The sequence below is a fragment of the Trematomus bernacchii genome, unplaced genomic scaffold (assembly GCF_902827165.1).
Source record: "Trematomus bernacchii unplaced genomic scaffold, fTreBer1.1, whole genome shotgun sequence".
NCBI lineage: Eukaryota > Metazoa > Chordata > Actinopteri > Perciformes > Nototheniidae > Trematomus > Trematomus bernacchii.
This window is the reverse complement of record NW_022987840.1, coordinates 2,484,342-2,503,432: the sequence shown is the minus strand read 5'-3', so window position 1 is coordinate 2,503,432 and position 19,091 is coordinate 2,484,342. Positions and strand designations below refer to the sequence as shown.

The 19,091-nt window shown below is 38.0% G+C and overlaps 2 protein-coding genes across 3 annotated transcripts; one reads left to right on the top strand and one right to left on the bottom strand.

Annotated features, from left to right (window-relative positions):
* The first annotated feature begins 1,818 nt into the window (after positions 1 to 1,818).
* si:dkey-24p1.1 (uncharacterized protein LOC556718 homolog) lies at positions 1,819 to 10,939 on the top strand. The gene is made up of 17 exons (XM_034112786.1): positions 1,819 to 2,017; positions 3,392 to 3,466; positions 3,557 to 3,958; positions 4,121 to 4,390; positions 5,003 to 5,257; positions 5,407 to 5,664; positions 5,783 to 6,079; positions 6,502 to 6,795; positions 6,919 to 7,188; positions 7,859 to 8,110; positions 8,305 to 8,380; positions 8,466 to 8,529; positions 8,920 to 9,059; positions 9,245 to 9,302; positions 9,894 to 10,003; positions 10,089 to 10,140; positions 10,398 to 10,939. The coding sequence occupies exons 2-17, from the start codon at positions 3,418 to 3,420 to the stop codon at positions 10,605 to 10,607; spliced, it is 3,057 nt and encodes a 1,018-aa protein (XP_033968677.1). The 5' UTR covers positions 1,819 to 2,017; positions 3,392 to 3,417; the 3' UTR covers positions 10,608 to 10,939.
* On the bottom strand, positions 10,836 to 18,598 carry LOC117468597 (myelin-associated glycoprotein-like). Of its 2 annotated transcripts, none has more exons than XM_034112825.1 (9): positions 18,490 to 18,598; positions 18,060 to 18,122; positions 17,165 to 17,518; positions 16,784 to 17,080; positions 14,069 to 14,335; positions 13,692 to 13,988; positions 13,502 to 13,592; positions 13,225 to 13,294; positions 10,836 to 11,385 (listed from the first exon to the last, which is right to left on the bottom strand). In XM_034112825.1, exons 2-9 carry the CDS (start codon positions 18,097 to 18,099, stop codon positions 11,110 to 11,112), a joined length of 1,692 nt encoding a protein of 563 aa, XP_033968716.1. In that variant the 5' UTR covers positions 18,100 to 18,122; positions 18,490 to 18,598; the 3' UTR covers positions 10,836 to 11,109. The 2 variants fall into 2 exon arrangements, with proteins under 2 accessions (XP_033968716.1, XP_033968717.1); XM_034112826.1 differs by having other exon boundaries at positions 18,495 to 18,527.
* Positions 18,599 to 19,091: the final 493 nt, after the last annotated feature.

Below are 19,091 nucleotides of genomic sequence, written 5' to 3'. Positions count from 1 at the left end.
TAAAAACAAAGACACTTGTTTTATGCTTTCAGTTTAATGTATTCATACTCTATACTTATTTGGGCACTTTTGTATTTATTTTCACTATTGAAATTGAGGTACATAAAAAATGAAACACATTTGCTAAAGTTCTTCATGGTCCTACTGATGAGATTTGGCCACATATTCCTTTCTGCATGACTGTAATGCTTATTAGTGAAACATTGCAGTTTAATAATAAAAACAATGGGGCTATTCAAATGACTCTTTATTTAAAAAGTGTATGTTTTCGTTATGTGCTTCTTCTTGAAGGCTTTGAAAAGTACAGTTTAACATATACCCAAAGTGGGCATGTGCTCAGAGGGATTTTGGATTAAGGCTAAACTAACAGGATTACAAATGTCCCACTCGCTGGACAGCTTTAAATAGATCAACCTGACGCTGCTTGTGCTTCAGAGCTGCAAAAGAGTCAAGATTTGACAACCAAGAACACATTTTTCAACCTCACGGCTGCTTCTCAAGACCTGTAGGTGAGTGTGTGCAGTTTGTAATAAATTTAAATAGGAAAAAATGACATATTTGAGAGGTTCGAACACGGTGAATTATCTGAATAACAGAAATAATCAACAGGATTAGTGATACTGATAGCAATAAACATTTCCTGATTTTTCTAAAGACCTTCGGTTGTGAAATGTACTTTTATTAACACACCATGTAAACCTTTAGTTCAGTTCTAAACATTGTGTGCACCAGTGTTGAGTGAGATGGTTTCCTGTGACACCAGAAATACATTTTTCAGGTATTTAGTAGTATGTTACAAGGGTACTATCGAACTTTGTTGCCACAATCTATTTTATACTTAATACTATGGTAAAGTTGATTGACTTATGTGCTTTTATGTCTATATTCAAAAATTGCAATGCATATCTTTTCACAGGTATGGCTGATGTTTTCAGAAGTCTGAACCTCATTGAGACCCTAAAGACCCTGGAGAAGTTTGACTTTCCTGGCCTGTTGCAGGACATGGAAAGAGACCTTCCTGAGATCCGAGCCCACGCGGTGCTCTTGGCTCTCCCAACACTTACCTCCAGCCTGGTCACTCAGAAAAAGGATGCATTTAAAGCACTAGTATGGGCAGCTGCCTCGCTATCTGGTGGGGTGTCGGCTATTCCTGTTCCCTTTGTGGCCTCCATGGTGGACTCAAGTGTAGCAGTACGGATTCTAACCAAAGCACAATTATCTCTGTGTCTGGACGATGAATCTGTGGAACGACTGGCCCGTCAGCGAGGCATGGAGCCCACAAGACTTAAAGGGATGCGAACTTGTGCACTGTCAGTGGAGGTCACTAAGGGCGAGGTTCAACAGCGCCTGGCGAAGGCACAAAACGACTTGGCCACAGTTTCTTTAAAGCTGGTTGAGATGGCGTTACCCAGACATGCCCGTTCCGCCAGCCGCTCCTTTGCTACCATGCAGCAAGCCTTAAACTGCGCCATCGATGAAATGGCGGCTGATGCTGTGAAGATAGTGTCTGAGGCTCTTGGGGAGGGGAAGTGAAGTCAACTTGTTTCTTCTTTGTCTAAGGTTTCCTGTTTGTGTGTGGTTTATCTCTGAAACACACTTTCATACAGTACTCCAGAAATCATTTGATACATTGTAACAACTTTTAATCCGCATGAAATTATAAAGGGCATTGCAAATACTTTGCTAGCATATAATCTGCAAATCGTTTTCAAATACTGTAACTACTCAATGCCAGTAAAAAATACTTCAACCACCCAACCCAGTAGCTTTCAATAAAAATAAATACATCAAATAGAGGAAGTGAAAGGAGGTTGCAGGCCTACTGTAGCGAGCCAGATGGAGGGGGGAATAACACAACTTCATCATATAAAACATTTTAGTCGCTGACAGGCATGATTGGGCATGCAAATTTTGAAAACATTTTAGGTCAAGTGTGAAAAACTTCCTTTTTTAAATCTTACTCTTACTTTAGGAGGGATGGCGTGAGCTACATAACGCTGTAAGAGGATCCTCTGAGGTAAAAACTAAATTCTTTTTTTGTCTTTAATATTTTAGATTTCCTCTATTTGTCTGCCTATTTTAACTTAAAAGGTGATGTCTGTCTGGAAAGGTTTATCTCTTTGCTAATGTAAATAACAAAGTGGTACACGGTCTGTGTCCAGAATAAAATATGAGTTTTAAAAAAATGTGAATGAGGAAAAGGGGTTATATTGTTTCTGCAAAGTACAAAATGGCATTTGAAAGTTAAGTATACAGTATACCCTGCAAAATGCTGACCATGCCATATTCTAACACTCCTGTCGTGTCCGGGTCAAATCTGACTGATTTACTATTTCATCAATCATAAATATTGTGTTTTACGTTTGAATGCTTCAATAATAATAATAATAATAATAATAATAATAATAGCTTGCATTTATATAGCGCCTTTCAAGGGACCCAAGATCGCTTTACAAGTAATAGGGCAAAAATAAACATAACAAAACAAAAGTCAGACTGACAAAACAACAGATCGATTAGGGGCCGAAAGCCTTGGCAAACAGATGGGTCTTGAGGGCCCTTTTGAAGGCGTCGAGTGTGGGGATGTTGCGAATCTCCGCAGGGAGAGCGTTCCAGAGGGTGGGGGCTGCCACACTGTAGGCTCTGTCCCCGAAGGTTCGCAGTTTGGTGCGGGGGGTGGTGAGCAGGCCAGAGTCTGAGGACCGCAGGTTCCGGGGTGGGGCATGTGGGTGAAGGATGTCCGATAGGTACTGGGGGGCAAGGGCATGGAGGGACTTGTAGGTGAGGAGGAGTACTTTGTAGGATATACGGCCTAGGATATAAGGCCTTATGATATCCTCAACAACAGGCATTTGAACATATACAATTGCTGACCACCACTTTTATTGAATTTTGGGTGGTCAAGTCAACTCTATGGGTACATGTAAGTTCAGCCATCAGATAGTACACACACACAAATTGACAAGCATGTTCATTTTTGAATACATTTTCAGAGCACATTTTTTGTGTATTCACTGCAGTTATTCATGTAAACTTGTAGTCGAAAGTGGATGAACAGTTTACTGCTTAAAAGGGTGATAAATAACATGAACTGTTAATGTGAGAGCAGTTAAAACAGACAGGTCCAGTTTGACCGGGAACAACAAAGTAAGAAAAATAAAAACGACAAGAGGGCTAATGCTGCTAGATGTGGTGTAGAAAACATCTTTAAGTTTCCAGCAATCTTAAAACAAGGAAGAAACACTCAAACAATTCAGAAAAACCCCCCAGAAAAAAAGGAAGTATTACAATGTTGCATAGCTCATTTGGATTAAATAAAGAAAATACATTTCAATAATGGGTTCTATGTATTGTGATATCCATACAATAATGTACACACACTTTTTTACAGATATCAAGCTTCAGTAACACAAAACAATGTTTGCTAAGACATTCAAGTGGTTGGTATTTCTGGCAATAATAAAAGGTAGGATTTTATTTTTATCTCCGATATAATAATATTGTTTGCTTCTCACAACATTTGCATTAAAGTTACTTTGTGCTCTTACCACCACAGAATTGTCTTGTGCCATTACCTTCTCACTCAAAGAGACTGACCTGACAGCCAGAGAGGGGTCCTGCATCAAAATCACCTGCGGAGTCAATCAAAGGGATGATGTTGTTGAGGCACACTGGTTTTGGATAAAAAATGCAACTTGGAATAACGTATCTTTCACCGGCCCTGTCATTTACAGCAGTAATAACATAGTGCGCCCTGTCAGTCCAGGCTTTGCAGAAAGAGTTAAATACATCGGCTCTCCATTTTCAAGATGGAAAAATGATGGTACACCCTCAGAGGAGTGTAGTATTATAATCTGCAACCTGACCAAAACTGACAGTGGAAACTATTCTTTTAGATATATAGGGAAGCAAGGAATAGACAAATGGATGACTAAACCGGCAAACATCACGGTTACTGGTAATTTCATATGTTTGCCTTACAGTATATATTTATATATACACATACCAATATAATTATTCTATTAAAACATTAATTTGTATTGTTTTGATTGTAATTTACTAACACTGGATATTCTGTTAATCAACATTTCTTCTGATATTGTCTCTTTCATATTTTCAGAAAATCCATGCCCGATTACTTTTGAGACACCGCCTGCTGTAAACGAAACTAAATCGATAACACTGACATGCTCTACTTCAAGTTCATGCCCGTCAACTCTACAAATTCATCCTCAATGTCCAGACTCAACTAGGCAGTCAAAAGAGGATGGAAACCAGAAAAGCATCACAGACACTTTCAAAGTCACCTGGCTGGATGATGGGAAGGAATTTTCATGCCAAGATAACCAAGACAGCTATTTGATCCACAATATCAGTGTGACTGTTGAATGTAAGTTAATGAAGATAGTTTATTTAATGTCTATTATTAAAGTAGTCGTATATACGCAAAGCAAAGTAAGTGATTTAAAAAAAAAATGCAATCTTTATCGGCTACATCCAACTTTTATGGTGATCATTTTCATAAATTGTAAAAAATATACCGCATATTATAAATACTGAAAATTAAGAATTTGACCTAAAGAGATGTCAAGTTTTGAAAACCGAAAACAATCTTCTACAATTGAGTTGCTACTACTTTTAAATGCCTTTTTTTTAACGATCCGAATAAGCTAGACGAACAACTTTGTCATGTTCTATTTAGTAGTAATAATACGATTTTAAAATGAATAATTCCTTTGACCATCGGATTATGTATTTTTAAGGGTCGAAAAACCAACAACTTTCCTGCTTTTAAAAAAATCAAATAGCTTAGTTGTACTTTAGAAAGTAATATAATGCTTGACTCACACTCTGGCTTTGATTTTACAACATTTAAAAACCCCTTACCGGGACTGAAATAAAATGTAATGATTATATTGTGCTGGATATTTGGAAACAAATGTAAAAGTCCATCTATGCTTGCTGAGTGTTGTCTGAATTCTCCTGACTTGTGTTGATACAGATGCTCCAAAAAACACATTGGCTGAAATTAGTCCAGAAAACATTGTGGAAGGACAAAATGTGACTCTAAGTTGCTCCGCCAAAGGAAATCCTGACCCCACCTTTACCTGGTATAAAAATAAAGAAGCAGACGGTGTAACAGGTGGAGTATGGGACATCCCATCAATTGGAGAGTCTTGGGATGGAGAATACCATTGTAAAGCCATAAACAGACATGGTACAATAACATCGAATTTTGTCAGAATTAATGTCACATGTAAGTATTTCCTAGATTTATAGTAGAATTAATATATATTTTAAATGCGTTTCTGATTCTCAGTATTTTTAACACCTGAGGTCTGCAGCATTCTTAGTGTATTATCCATGTATATTAACCAAAATAAACATTGACATATTATGTTTCAGATACGCCTGAAGTTGAGGTTAGGTCCTCAACTTCTGAAGTTAAACAAGGAGATAAACTGACCTTGGAATGTTATGTGAAAAGAAGCAACCCACAACCCACAACCTATGTTTGGTCAAAAAATGGGACAATTATTTGGCAGAGGACACAGCTGTATGTTGTTGAAAGAATCGAGCCTGAGGACAACGACAGCTACAAATGTACAGCCACTAACACTGTGGGGACTGGAACATCAAAGCCTCTTCAAATTATTGTTAAATGTAAGTTTCACAGCTCCTTTTGCTGTATGTATATCAAACCGTTTATGATGTCACAGAAAAGGAATAAATCCACTTCTATTTGTAGAAAGTGTACTCAAAAATATATTTCATGTTCCAGACGGCCCGAGGAAGACAACCATCAGTGGTATAAAAGGGAATTCATCTGTGGGAGTCGATAGCCCCTTTACATTCCAATGCAACACTGATGCCAATCCTGCACCAATAAGATACTCCTGGTACCGATACAAGAAGAATAAACAGATGAACTCCTCACAGTGGACGTCCAACACAACTGTTAAAAACACACTGTTTTTGAACAAAGTGCAAAGATCAGATGAAGCATGTTACATGTGCAATGCAACCAACCTCATCAGTACAGGGGAGGATAGTGAACCGAAGTGCATACAAGTACTGTGTAAGTAATTGTGTTTTGCTCAAAATGAACTGTGATGTTTACATTTCTCTGACGTATTTATTCGTATAATTTGTATTACATTCTTTTGGATTGTTGATGCAGCTAGCAGCTACAATGTTAGCATAGCATAACCCTGATCGTTCTGAAGCTAGCATTTCAAAAGTAATTTGCTTGTGCAGAAATACCTGAAAAAGCAGTAGAACAGACTTTTAACAAATCTGAATGATGGTGTAGGCTTTTTTGGCCTCCCGTTGATCTTTTTCTCAAAATCTGTCCGGAACAAGTATAAGCACGTATGGGAAAATGTCAAACTAAAGATTGTAGGACATGCACCTGTTCAGGGTCTGCTGCTGTTATATCATGCAACATTTAGAAACATTATTGATCCTTCTGAAAATCATGCTGCTCTCCCGTCTCTACAGATGCTCCCACATCTCTCACGCTGTCTATGGATGCTGAGGTCAGAGAAGGTCAGCTCATCACCATCAACTGCATTGTTGAAAGCTTTCCATTGTCACAGCTCACCTTGACCATGACTCCTACATCAACTCCTCCGCCTTCAGAAAGTCATTTCTTTGAGCCTGCAAATGATTGGCCCCCTAACACTCTTCAACACAAATTTAATGTAACTTCAGCCCACACAGGCAATTATTGTTGCACTGCCACGAACAGTCTAGGCTCAATCAAAAGCCAACAAAGGACACTGGTTGTGAAATGTGAGTGACTTATCGAGAAATGTTTTGTATATATTTGTATTACCATATCATCGTAACTTAACATTAAGTTTGATCCGACACCTGTCTTTCTCTTTTTCTTTTACTATATTTTGGCGAGTGCAGATTCTCCAAAAGATGTGACCATAAGAGCTGAGCCTGCCCTTATTGTGAATGAAAACAAGTCGTTGACGCTGCATTGCAGTGCCAAGTCCTACCCACCAGCAACCTCTTTCACCTGGATGAAGATGACTGATGGAAAGAGTCAAATCATCTGGAGGACTCACACCTTCAGTCTGAAGTCTGTCAGTTATTCAGACAGCGGACCGTACAGATGTACAGCCCGTAACGACATTGGAGCTGGAGACTCACTGCAGGCGGATGTTAAAGTGAACTGTGAGTACAATAGCGCTATCAAGATTATATAGAAAAAATAGGAGTATTGTAAATTCAGATAAGCATGTCTAAGAGTCAACTAAATGGATTCAAAACCCCTTAACCTGATAAGAATAAGACACAGAAAAGAAAGATAACACAAAAACATTTACATTTGAAGTGTTTGATACAATATACCCTTAACTATTATAGGCCATAATTCTTACTAATAAAACATGTGAAGCATCTTTCTTCTTATGTCCAACATCGGGTAACAAAGGACTTATGCAACTGTGAAAGTGGCAGCTTAAGTGGTTGTTCTAACACAGATTGTAATGTTCAGACAAAATAAGGAAGACATTTCAGTGATGGATGTTAAAGGTATCCAGTGGAGATTCTTTTTCTTTTTTTTAAGTCAAAATTACATTCGCATAACCTCTACCAGCTGTCAATAGATTAAGTATCATGGAGCATATCAGGAATGTGCATTGTGTCCAAGCGCGATTTAAAGAGTAATTTTAAATGTGACATTAACACTTTTTCTACAAATCTGCACATTTTGGAAACGACCACTGAGGGGCACCAAAGATGTAAAGTTCTACACACAGTGGCTTCACATTGTCTTTGGTCGTGTGCCTTGATCCTTGATGATTGTTTGCCCTTTTTTCGTTTTGTCCTAAATTTCACGTAGATGCTCCAAAACATACAAAGATCCTGAGAGCAGAAGACGGGACTCTCTCTGTGGCGCTGAGCTGCAGCAGTCACAGCTATCCCCCAGTTATACAATATTTATGGTACAAGGAGAACACAGGAGAAAAGGACGTCAAAGTGCATGACCGTCAGAACTACACTGTGTATTCAGATCAACCTGGAGTCTACTACTGCATCGCGAAAAATAAAATAAATCAGATTCAGTCCTCTGAAAAGATCCATCTGTTTGACCGTGAGTGAGTTTGAATGAAATGTCTCTTTATTGCTATTTTTTCATACTGGAAATGTGTGGGTTATGGAAATCAGACTTGCCAGAGTACACTTATTCCTCTAAAAAATCACAACAGTTTGTCAGCCTGGCTCTTGTTCAAATACATATATGTGTACATATATACATATGTATATACATTTCTCTTCTATCCACAGGAAGCTGGATGAAGGTCCTTATCTTTCTTTTCCTCATAACTCTGATCATAGTTTTGACAATTGTCTTCGTCTACAGGTAAAGTATGAAAGCAATTACATTTTTAGGATGTTTTGGCACGTTTAACTGACTTAAAACAACTGCCGTTTCACTTCATTTTCAGACAAAAGAGGAAGAAATCAATTCAACAAGGAACTACAAACACACTGCCCTGTATTGGGTTTCTGGTGATGAATCATTTGAACAACCTTTTCTTTACTCCTTTATTGTACAGATCTAGACAATAATGATTAATGATTGCTACAGTGTAGCTAGTCGTTTGGCAAGGAAAAGTCCCAGGCTCTTCCAAAAATGCAACATACAATATGTGTAAGATACAAACAAAAGTGTGCAAGAAGAAACTGAAAATAATTCTAATAAAGAATGACCGATGTGCAAGTAAACGCAAAACGAAGTAAACATTATACACAGATAAATAACAACAGGATGTACTGTACAGTGGAATAAAATACTGCTTATTTAAAAAATGTATAAATATGTGAGATGTAAACGGAGGTAAACATATCATGGTGACTTATCTCTTGTGTGTGTGTGTGTGTGGGTGGAAACACATTCAGGGATGGCGGATGGGCCCCAGGGTGAGAAATCGGATAAACGAGCCCGGCATGGTGGAGCCTTTCAGGAGCAGAGATGACTTACTGCCAGAACAGCCGCGCCGTCCAAAGGCCCAACGGTGCCGGCCGAGTCCAGACTGCGCGTAAGACAGCAGACACACAAACACAGTCCTCACGGGACGAGGCACACTCTGTAGGATCCTGCTGCTCATGCTAGAACTAAAGCATTCATTTAAAATCCTTCAGATATGAAATGCACAATGAGAGTTTCCCCTGTCATTTATTATAATCAGTCACAATATGTTTTTTTTCCATTGTTGTTCCAAAGGCCTGCATCCAACATCAACAGTGTTTACAGTTTTCTGAATCTGCCCTCCGAAAAACAAGTGAGTAAAGCAATTCCAGATTCATTAAAACAAAACAAACATAACATCAAACTTAAAATGATTCCCTCACTTTAAGATCACAAAATACATTACATTGTGCTATGCTGTTGCTTTTTGGGGAATTGTATGACTTATGGAATTTTTAATATGATATTTTTTGGACATTTGCTATGCCATACAGAACCTGTCGTTTTTATGACATTTTTAAGGACATTTTTTCAAGACTCACTGTACAATGCCTAGGATTTTTTTCTGACTTAACATTGACCTTTGTATTTTATTCACTTTATGAAATACTATACAATGACATGTTATGGCATACTGTTGTAAGAACATTTTGACATAACACAATTTGAATTATGACATTTACTGTATGGCTTCTGACAATTAGTTTAGCACTTACACAAAAAATCCCTTCCATTGATCAAGCTGTTGCTTTGCACGCTGAAATATAACTCTGTCCTCACTGTTTTTCAGAATAGTAATCATTCAGTATTTAGTATAGTAGAGCATGAATGACCTGATGACCTACATTTTAAAGCATGAATGAACTGATTCAGTCCTAGTGTTCATTCACTGATCTGTCTTCAGTCTGAATCTGCTCAGGGTCCTTCTGCACAAAAGCCAATCAGACAGCAAGGTGGACACACACAGGATGATTCTCTCAACTACGCGTCTTTGCACTTTGGAAATAAGCAGCAGTGAGAATATATTTTTTAACATATAATACCAGTAAATAAAAGGTTTTGTCGCATGGCAAATGTATTATGTTTTTTTTTTCTGTAGAAACAAACGGGCAGAAGAGGAAGTGTATGCTATTGTAAAGCAAGACAAAAAGGTAATTTTGCTTGTGTTTGGGGTAAACTATGGTGTGTATATATATATATAGAAAAGAAGTATGGCATGTATAGTGTCTGTGTGCCCACTTTACTGTAACAAAATGGATGTTTCCTCTTAAGACGTGACTACTTATTCAAATCAAGTAAAACTTTTTTAATTCTTCCGAGGATAAAATGTATGTAAATGTAAATATTGTTTAGAAAATCCTGATACTGACACCAATGATCTGGTGACTATATCTGTGTTTTCTTCTAGAATCAAAAGAGGCTGGAGGACTACGAGAACATCAGCACAGCACACTCAGCCGTATCTCCGAATCCATTGAATGATGACACAGACACCAGTGAGGATGAATTAGAGATGAATTATTCACAGGTGAACTTCAAGGCAAAGACTCAGAGAGCCGCCAGAGACTTGAGCAGCTCTGATGAAGAGGAGACGCAGTACTCTCACGTCAAAATCTGAGTTTACATTATCTTATCCTGCCTTACAGGTTCAGCTAATTGTGAAATACAATTTGGATTTCAATATGTTTCACTGGCTCTCTGCTTTGATAAGTGTCCAGTAAGTACCAAAATGGTGAGCTTAATCCAAACCCATGAAACCTAAAATTAAAAAGAAGAACATTTTGTTTAAACTTCTGAGTTGTAAAATAAAGTATGCAGGGGAAGATGTACATAATTTTAAAAAAGGACATTTATGATGAGGGCTTTAATGTTGCAATATTGTGCAGAAGAGGCTTGTTTCTGAAATATACATGTTCAAACAATGTGCCAAATACATATTGCTCCATTTCATTACACGCTTTGAATTCAGCTCTTGTATAACTGCCAACAAAATGTCTTTGTATTTTGAAAAAAAATCTAGAAAAAAAGTCCTGTATGTGTTTGTAGCGCACAATTCTGTGTTTCAGCTAAAATTTCCCTTAAACGCTGGTTATACACTTTTTACCTCAAGGTCTATGAGACTAAGCTGTCTTCTCTTGTTCCAATTGAGTGTCAGAAACGTTCTCTTCTTCCTCTGCATCTCCTCCGATGCTTCCTCTGGACTGCAGACGGATCTCAGCATACTCCGTCTTTGAGTCCAGGCCTCTAATCTCCCCTTCCCCAGGCTTACCCTTTGAATGGGCCTGCAGTTTAGCAAAGTCCACATTGACGTAATGGAGAGGTTCTTCATCAGCTACTTCTTTCTCTTCCAGAAAAGCTTTATTAGCATAAATCACATCCACTTTTGAAGAGTTGATCTACAGAAAACAAAATAGTTACTTTAGTGATGTAGCAAAGGAGGTAGTAGTGCACAATAAGGCCCATTGTTAAACAGAACACTTTTGGGAAATAAGCTTGTTAGCGAGTAAACCAACCGTTCATCGTTTCCTTTTTTTAAATAGCATACTATGATGTTTGTGACATTCTATGGCACACTTTTTTTGTAATTGCCATTGCCATTGTGTGTGTCATACCAAATGATGAGATCTCCTTATGGCATAATATACTATGTTTTCTTTTTACATAACATTTACATATGGAAATGCTATACTGTGATTTTATTATAACATAAAACATTATGACATTTTACACATGTTTCATGGCATACTATACTATCAATTAAAACATGTTCATGACAGTTAGTTCTGAAATACATTTATAACATACTATACTGCAACTTATTACATTTTTATGGCATACCTGACGGACTTCTTTAAGCGCTTTTTTCCACAAACTTAAGTTGGACTTATGACCTTTGGTGCTCTTTTTTCTATTATTATGATTAGTATGTTTATTAATTAGGTTTCATTAGCTTTTTATATACTTTCACTTTTATCCATTGTGTTAGCCAATGTATTAGTTACACCTGTTCAACTGCTTTGTAACACAAATATCTAATCAGCCAATTACAAGGCAGCAACTCAAAGCATTTGGGATGTAGACATGGTCAAGACGATCTGTTGAAGTTCAAACAGATCATCAGAATGGGGAGGAAAGGTGATTTAAGTGACTTTGAACGTGGCATGGTTGCTGCCATCAGTATTTCAGAAACTGCTGATCTACTTGGATTTTCACGCAAAACCATCTGTATGGTTTACAGAGAATGGTCCGGAAAAAAAGAAATCCAGTTCCCTGGGCGAAAATATGCCTTGTTGATGCCAGAGGTCAGAGGAGAATGGCCCGACTGGTTAAAGATGATGGAAAGCCAACAGTAACTCAAATAACCACTCGTTACAACCAAGGTATATGCTGAAGACCATCTCTGAGCGCACAACACGTCGAACCTTGATGCAGATGGGCGACAGCAGCAGAAGACAACACTGGGTGCCACTAGGGACAGGAAACTTAGGCTACACACATTTAAGAGACGGATCACGTTTTGTTCAGTCGGATAATCTCCACATGTCTACCCTACTTTTATAATTTTCTAATCATAAATCTATCGATCATCAATCTATCGATTTGATTTATGATAAAAAAAACGTTGAACTGAACCAAACGTGATCCGTGTCTTAAATGTGTGTCAACCACAGACCTTATTTCGAGCTATAGAAATTGCATTGCTTTTTTGTCGAGGGAACCGGAAGGTACCCATGCGCAGCTTACTTCCGGGTTTTAGGACGCGTCACTGCACCACTCTATTCTGAAATACTTTTATAACATACTATACTGCAACTTTTTACATTTTTATGGCATACCTGACGGACTTCTTTAAGGGCTTTTTTCCACAAACTTAAGCTGGACTTATGACCTTTGGTGCTCTTTTTTCTATTATTATGATTAGTATGATTATTAATTAGGTGTTAGCTATCATGTTAGCTTTTTATATACTTTCACTTGTATCTATTGTGTTTTACTACCTTCTTATTTTTTATTATCTTTGCATTATATTTAAGTTTTTATTTAAATGAACCATGTTCCAAAGCACTTTGTTCTGCATGCTTTACTGATTACTGAAACTGATTATACAACATTTTTCATGGCATACAACACAATGACTTTTCACCGCTGTTTTAACAGCAAAAAGTACATTTTGTTGGGTAAGTGAAGCTTCCAGTTTTAATGCATCTGCTGGTGTGTGCACGACATGAACTCACCGCATCAGTAACTACAGGGTTGCAAGTCTCCGCCTCTCCCTTGTCAGGGGAAGAGATTACTTTTCTTTTCCTAAAAGCAACACACACAACAATATAGAGTCATTTGTTTAAATGTTGTAGTCTTTCATTTCATGGTGATATTTAGCAATGTTGTGGCCATGGCTGCACTACTTAAATGTGTTGCCAGCCTGGTCACAAGTCAAGTGCCTGATGACACCCTCAAAATGTGTTTACACTTTTTTTAAACCAGCTTTATAAGAAAAGGGTTGTCTCTCACCAGTAGTAGATTATCAGCAGCGGTACACAAACCAGCAGCATCCCCAGAGCTGCCACTGCAAAACCGATCCCAATAGACAAAGAGTGGAGGCCTGAAAAGTCCCCACAAACCACATTGATCATTAAAACCAGAGGCAGATTATGCAAATAAACTAACAAATACAAATTCACCATCTCGCTAATTCCTCTACCTTGCTCAGTTTTGCTAAGCGACATGTTAAACGCAAAACTGTCAGAGCCCAGTGAGTTGATGCTAAGGCAGACTAGAGAGAGCGTGTCTTCGTCCAGATCGTACAGGGTGATGATGCTATTCATGCCCACGTTCCCCAGGGACTCTTCCCTGATTGGGATGGCAGCAGAGTGATTGACAGGCTCTCCGGCCAACTTCCAAACCAGGGAGGGAGGCGGGTTCCCCTGGCTGTAGCAGGAACATTGGATCGTGGATGAAATCTTGATGCAACTGGAAGAAGACAGGATCTCTGGAGGAACTGAGAAAAATAAAGTAATTGAATCTTGTTTAAGGAAAACAAAGGATTGCATTTAATTAAAAAAATTGTATTCATCTCACATGTGACGTCAAAGCTGACACGCTCTGAGGTGCCAGGTCCGTGGACATTCAGAGCTTCACAGTAATACTGATCTTCTGAGAGTTTGGTCACATTGAAGGTGAGGTCTCTCTCAGAGCCCATCACCTTCTCCTCTCTTCCAGCCGCTCTGAACCAGGTGAAGTTCACTGCTGCTGGATTGGCGATGCTTGTGCAGGTCAGAGTTACAGAGCTGCCGTCCTGCACCGGACCAGAGGGGTCAGCAGACACCGAGGTGTTCTTAGGGAGATCTGAAAAGCATGGTGTTTAGCTGACGTTACTAGTTCATGCTATGTCAGTCACTTCAAAATAAAAAATAATGTCTTGGTTTTAAGTTAAGGATTTAGGCCTGTTGGAGTTGCTTACCACCAATGGTACAAGAATCACAGTTTGGGAATCACAGTCTATGTAAAGACACATTTACATTTTGAGTTGCCTTTTTTTAGAAAACTGAGACAACAACCACTTCATTCTCTGTGTTTGGAAATAACATCTTAATAATTAAACAAAAGAAAAGAAACCAAACACAACATCCTCACATGATTTAAAGCTCACCTATTATGGAATATTTGAACAATATATTATGGGGCCTATTTCAACCCTGTTATAAAAGTGCTGATTCTGGGTCTGGCCCTTTAAACGTAACTGAGCTGCTGCTGGCCACGTCCCGTCTGCATGCAAGCGGTGAGCTCTGTGAAGAGAAGGCTGTCTAACTGCAGAAACTCTGCTGAACGCTGCCTTGATTAAACATCATATTATGTTCCAAACTACATTAGGCAATATTTGTGAAACAGTATGGAGCTCAAACGCTTTCTCTCTCGTGGGTTTACCTCAAGGGCAGTAACTTTTATATCCGGCTTCTTTACACATATTCTCTCCAGTACAGCGTTAGCTCTGAGTATGCTTGCTAATGTAAACACAGACCATATTACTTCCAAAATACGTCACACATTGTTTCTGATGTATACAGCACATAGCTTGACATGTTCTTTTTTCAGTGTTTACCGCTAGAACAGTGCCATTATATGCATTATATGTATATAACACAGTGGCGACTCGTCATCTTCGTGGAGAAAGTTAAGACATCAATGGACAGGGGTGGGGTTGTGGGGGCCGTGTTCCTTGATTTACGGAAAGCTTTTGACACTGTTAATCATAACATCTTATTGCAAAAAATGCTCAACTTAAATGTTTCTATAGAATTCACCAACCTCTTTAAATCGTATCTTTCATCCCGCTCCCAATGTGTTAAAACTGAGAACCATAAGTCTAGTGCGCTATGTCTGTCAACTGGAGTACCGCAGGGCTCTGTATTGGGCCCAATTCTGTTTAGCATTTACATCAATGATCTGCCTTCTGTGTGTGGACAATGTGATGTATTAATGTATGCTGATGATGCAGTTGTTTTTACTCATGGCAAAACCGCAGAAGAGGCTGCAACCAAGCTAACTGATGTCTTGGTGAATATAATAATAATAATAATAATAATCCTTATATTTATTATAGCGCTTTATCAATGACTCAAAGCGCTTTACAAATACACATTACACATACAGATCATACATACATGTATGGTCTAATGGAATATTACATCCTGGCTTAACAACAATTGTTTGCAACCAAATATTTCAAAGACAGTGTGTATGTTCTTCTCCAAGGGCCACAGCATTATAACAGAACAAGACGTTTTCTTTTCTGGAAGGAGACTACAGGTTGTCTCGGAGTATAAGTACTTAGGAGTACACATTGACACAAACCTCAGTTTCAAAACCCATATCAAAAAGGTCTGCAATAAAGTGAAGTTCAATCTGTCAAATTTCAGATACATTAGAAACTTCCTATCAACTGCAGCAGCAAAGCTATACCTTCACTCAATGGTCCTCTCCCACATCAACTACTGTCTGATAAGCTGGTCTAATGCACACTCTACAGCTCTTTACTAGCACTTGTCAAAAAGACATACTACATGCCAATGTACAAAACACCCTATTGTGTGCACTACCAAGGTTGTTAATATTAAAGCATAATGATGGCTTCATGAATCGTTCTTACCAGCTTTTGGGAGAATGTGAAAAACCTCTTTAAAGGTCACCTATTATACTATTTTTAGGCATCTATATTATATGTCTCATATATATTAAAAACATGTCTATGAAGTGTTTTGCTCAAAATACCAAACAGATCACCCATTCTAGCCATGCCTCATACCCCTCTATTTCAGCCCTGTTAGAGAAGTACTGATTCCGAGTCCGTTGCTTGCTAATGTAAACACAGACCATATTACTTCCAAAACGTTGCGCATTGTTTCTGATAGGGCGACGTTTCTGATAGGGCCGTGGAAGTAAAGCCAGCTCATATTTCCGATATTACATAATAACGGTAAGCAGCTCCGTTGTACCCCTATTTTTAGAGATGTGTGCAAGGAGGAAAAGAGAGAGGGTTGTATTTTCTGACACTTGGTGATGTCTACACATATTTATGTAGTAAAGACATCTAAAAGTGCATTTTGCATGATATGTGACCTTTAAAAATAAGAATAAACTCAAGTCAGCTCATAAATGACTTTGGTTTGGTGTCCTCTTTGGTGTCCCCAGAGGAACATTTCATAACATCACATTATATAAAATGAAGGGAATGATTAAATGTGAACTGAATCAACATCCTACTCAGCAACAAGAAAAGGCCTGAAACATACTCACAAAGAACATGGAGGGTCATAAACTTTTCAAACCGAAGGTCGGTGTTGCCAGCTTGTCGTTTGTAGAGAGCGGTGCACGAAAAGTTCTGTCCATTGTGGAGGTAAGAAGAGGTGAAGTTCATAACAGAGACCATGGATTCAGATTCATGTTTCTCCTCAATGTCACCTATCCTGGGGGTCCAAGTCAGATCTGGGGGAAGGATGGGACACGGAGCTACAGCCGTGCAGATCAACGTCACCAGAGCCCCCTCCTCTACCTCCAGTGTAGATGGAGTTATGGTAGGTTGGTCCAGTGAATCTAAGGAGTAAAAAAAACAAGTACATGACAAGAGGGAAACCAAAAGATGTGTAAAGTGAAAAAATGAAAAGACACAATACAAACTTTGAGTGGTGATACGGACTCCTGTTGGAAAGGTGGCCTTCAGCCTGTTATTACACTGAATCCTGAAGTAGTAGTTGTCAGAATGGGACGGTGGCATGTTGTAGAAGATGGTGGTGCACTCCTTGTTCTGCAGGTTCCCTGTGAGGTTTCCGCTTGCCTGATCTCCAGTGAGGCTGGAATCAAACACAATTGTTCCCCTCGTGCTTCTTCTTCTCCAAATTGCTTTGCAGGAATCATCCAGATCTACATCGTACTTTGAGTCGAAGTCGAAAGTGCAGGGGACCTTCACACAGGATCCAGTTAGTCCATCTATTCTCAGAGGCATGGTGATTTCAAACGTCATGCATAAGGTACCTGAGGTGAAATAAAAGCAATACATTAAATATCCATCGAGGTTAAAATAAAATTAAGTATTCAATCAACTACAAGACTCAGGGACAGTTTTATCCCACAGGCCATAAGACTAAACACTTGAGCTCTTTTAAGTGCCTCGATAAACATTCATCTGTTTATCATCTTGCAATCTACTTATTTATCTAAATAGTTATCACCGCAATAAACCATATTTAACTTTGTCTTAATGAACAATATTTAATTTCATATTCTGTTCTTGTATATCATATTCTATTTACATAAATTAAATTGTATTTTATTATATATGTTGCATCGTTGGAGGAGCTCGGGTCATAAGATTATCATTGCCATTTCTACACTGTAGCTTATCTTGAAAAAAGATTAAGCAGAAATGTAAACTGTCATAATTAAAAGAAAACAAACCCGTCCAAATTAACAGCACACACACACAAAACCTTTACTTTAAACAAAAAAGCGTATTTGGCACTTTTTGTGAGTAATCAAAAGACATCGAAAGGCATTAAATTGTTGGAAACCCTACCTTGAAGTAGAAGGAGGAAAACCTTTAAAGCACCCGTCATGCTTTTCTGTCAGCTTGATATTCCTACAGAGGCACCACACACACACAACAGACACAAAATCTATTCATTTGTATTTACTAGTTACCTACTACAATATGAATAGCCCTACTAAAGAAGAATACATGTTTTATAGGGGGGGAATTATATTAACTTCACTTCATACTTCACAAAGTAAATATCATCAAATGTGACGTTTGATTTTTGTTGCAAAACATTTTATGTAGAAAGTAATAAAACAAATACAAAACTTCTTTAAAAGGTATGTAAATTATTCTTACAAATAAAAAACAATATGATATAAAGTAACAACATGAATGAATTAACTAAAAAAAATAAGCCTGACATTTTATGACTTGCAATAATTTGAGTTTTTAAAAACAATTATCTTACCTTACAGCCAACAATGATGGTCAGCATACGATATTTTCAGTTTCTAGAGAAGAAATAAATACATTAGTAGTAGTAGTATATACAGTACTGATCTATGTTTCAGAAATGGATAAAGAAACAAATAAAGGTTTCACCAGCATGGAAGGGTCAGTGGTAATAGTCCAACAACTGAGTCATGTCAGACTGGTGTCGTGTGTTGATGGCTTTTGAAAGATGTGTCCGGGGTGTGGACTTCAGCACAATAGAGTTTTGAATCTTTTTACTACATTAATGCAAGTCCCATCAGTCATTTCCTAAGGGATTCATATAACAATGTTCCAAACCAGAATTTTATAATGAAATATAAATGTGTTTTCAAAAGTGAGTTGTTGATTTACATATTCAACAAACAGAAAATATAAAAAATGACTTTGTTTCCACACTCAAGTATTCAACTGTTTCATCAGAGCATTTTGTCATTTTGAAACAGAGGAAGTGAAGATAATGAAAGGCAATGCAGAAAGAGGGAAGAAACAACAATGTGATACTTTACATGCATAAACAGTAGAAGTCAAAGTGTCATAAATGAAACAGTCAAGTTGAAGTAAATATAAGTGAAAACA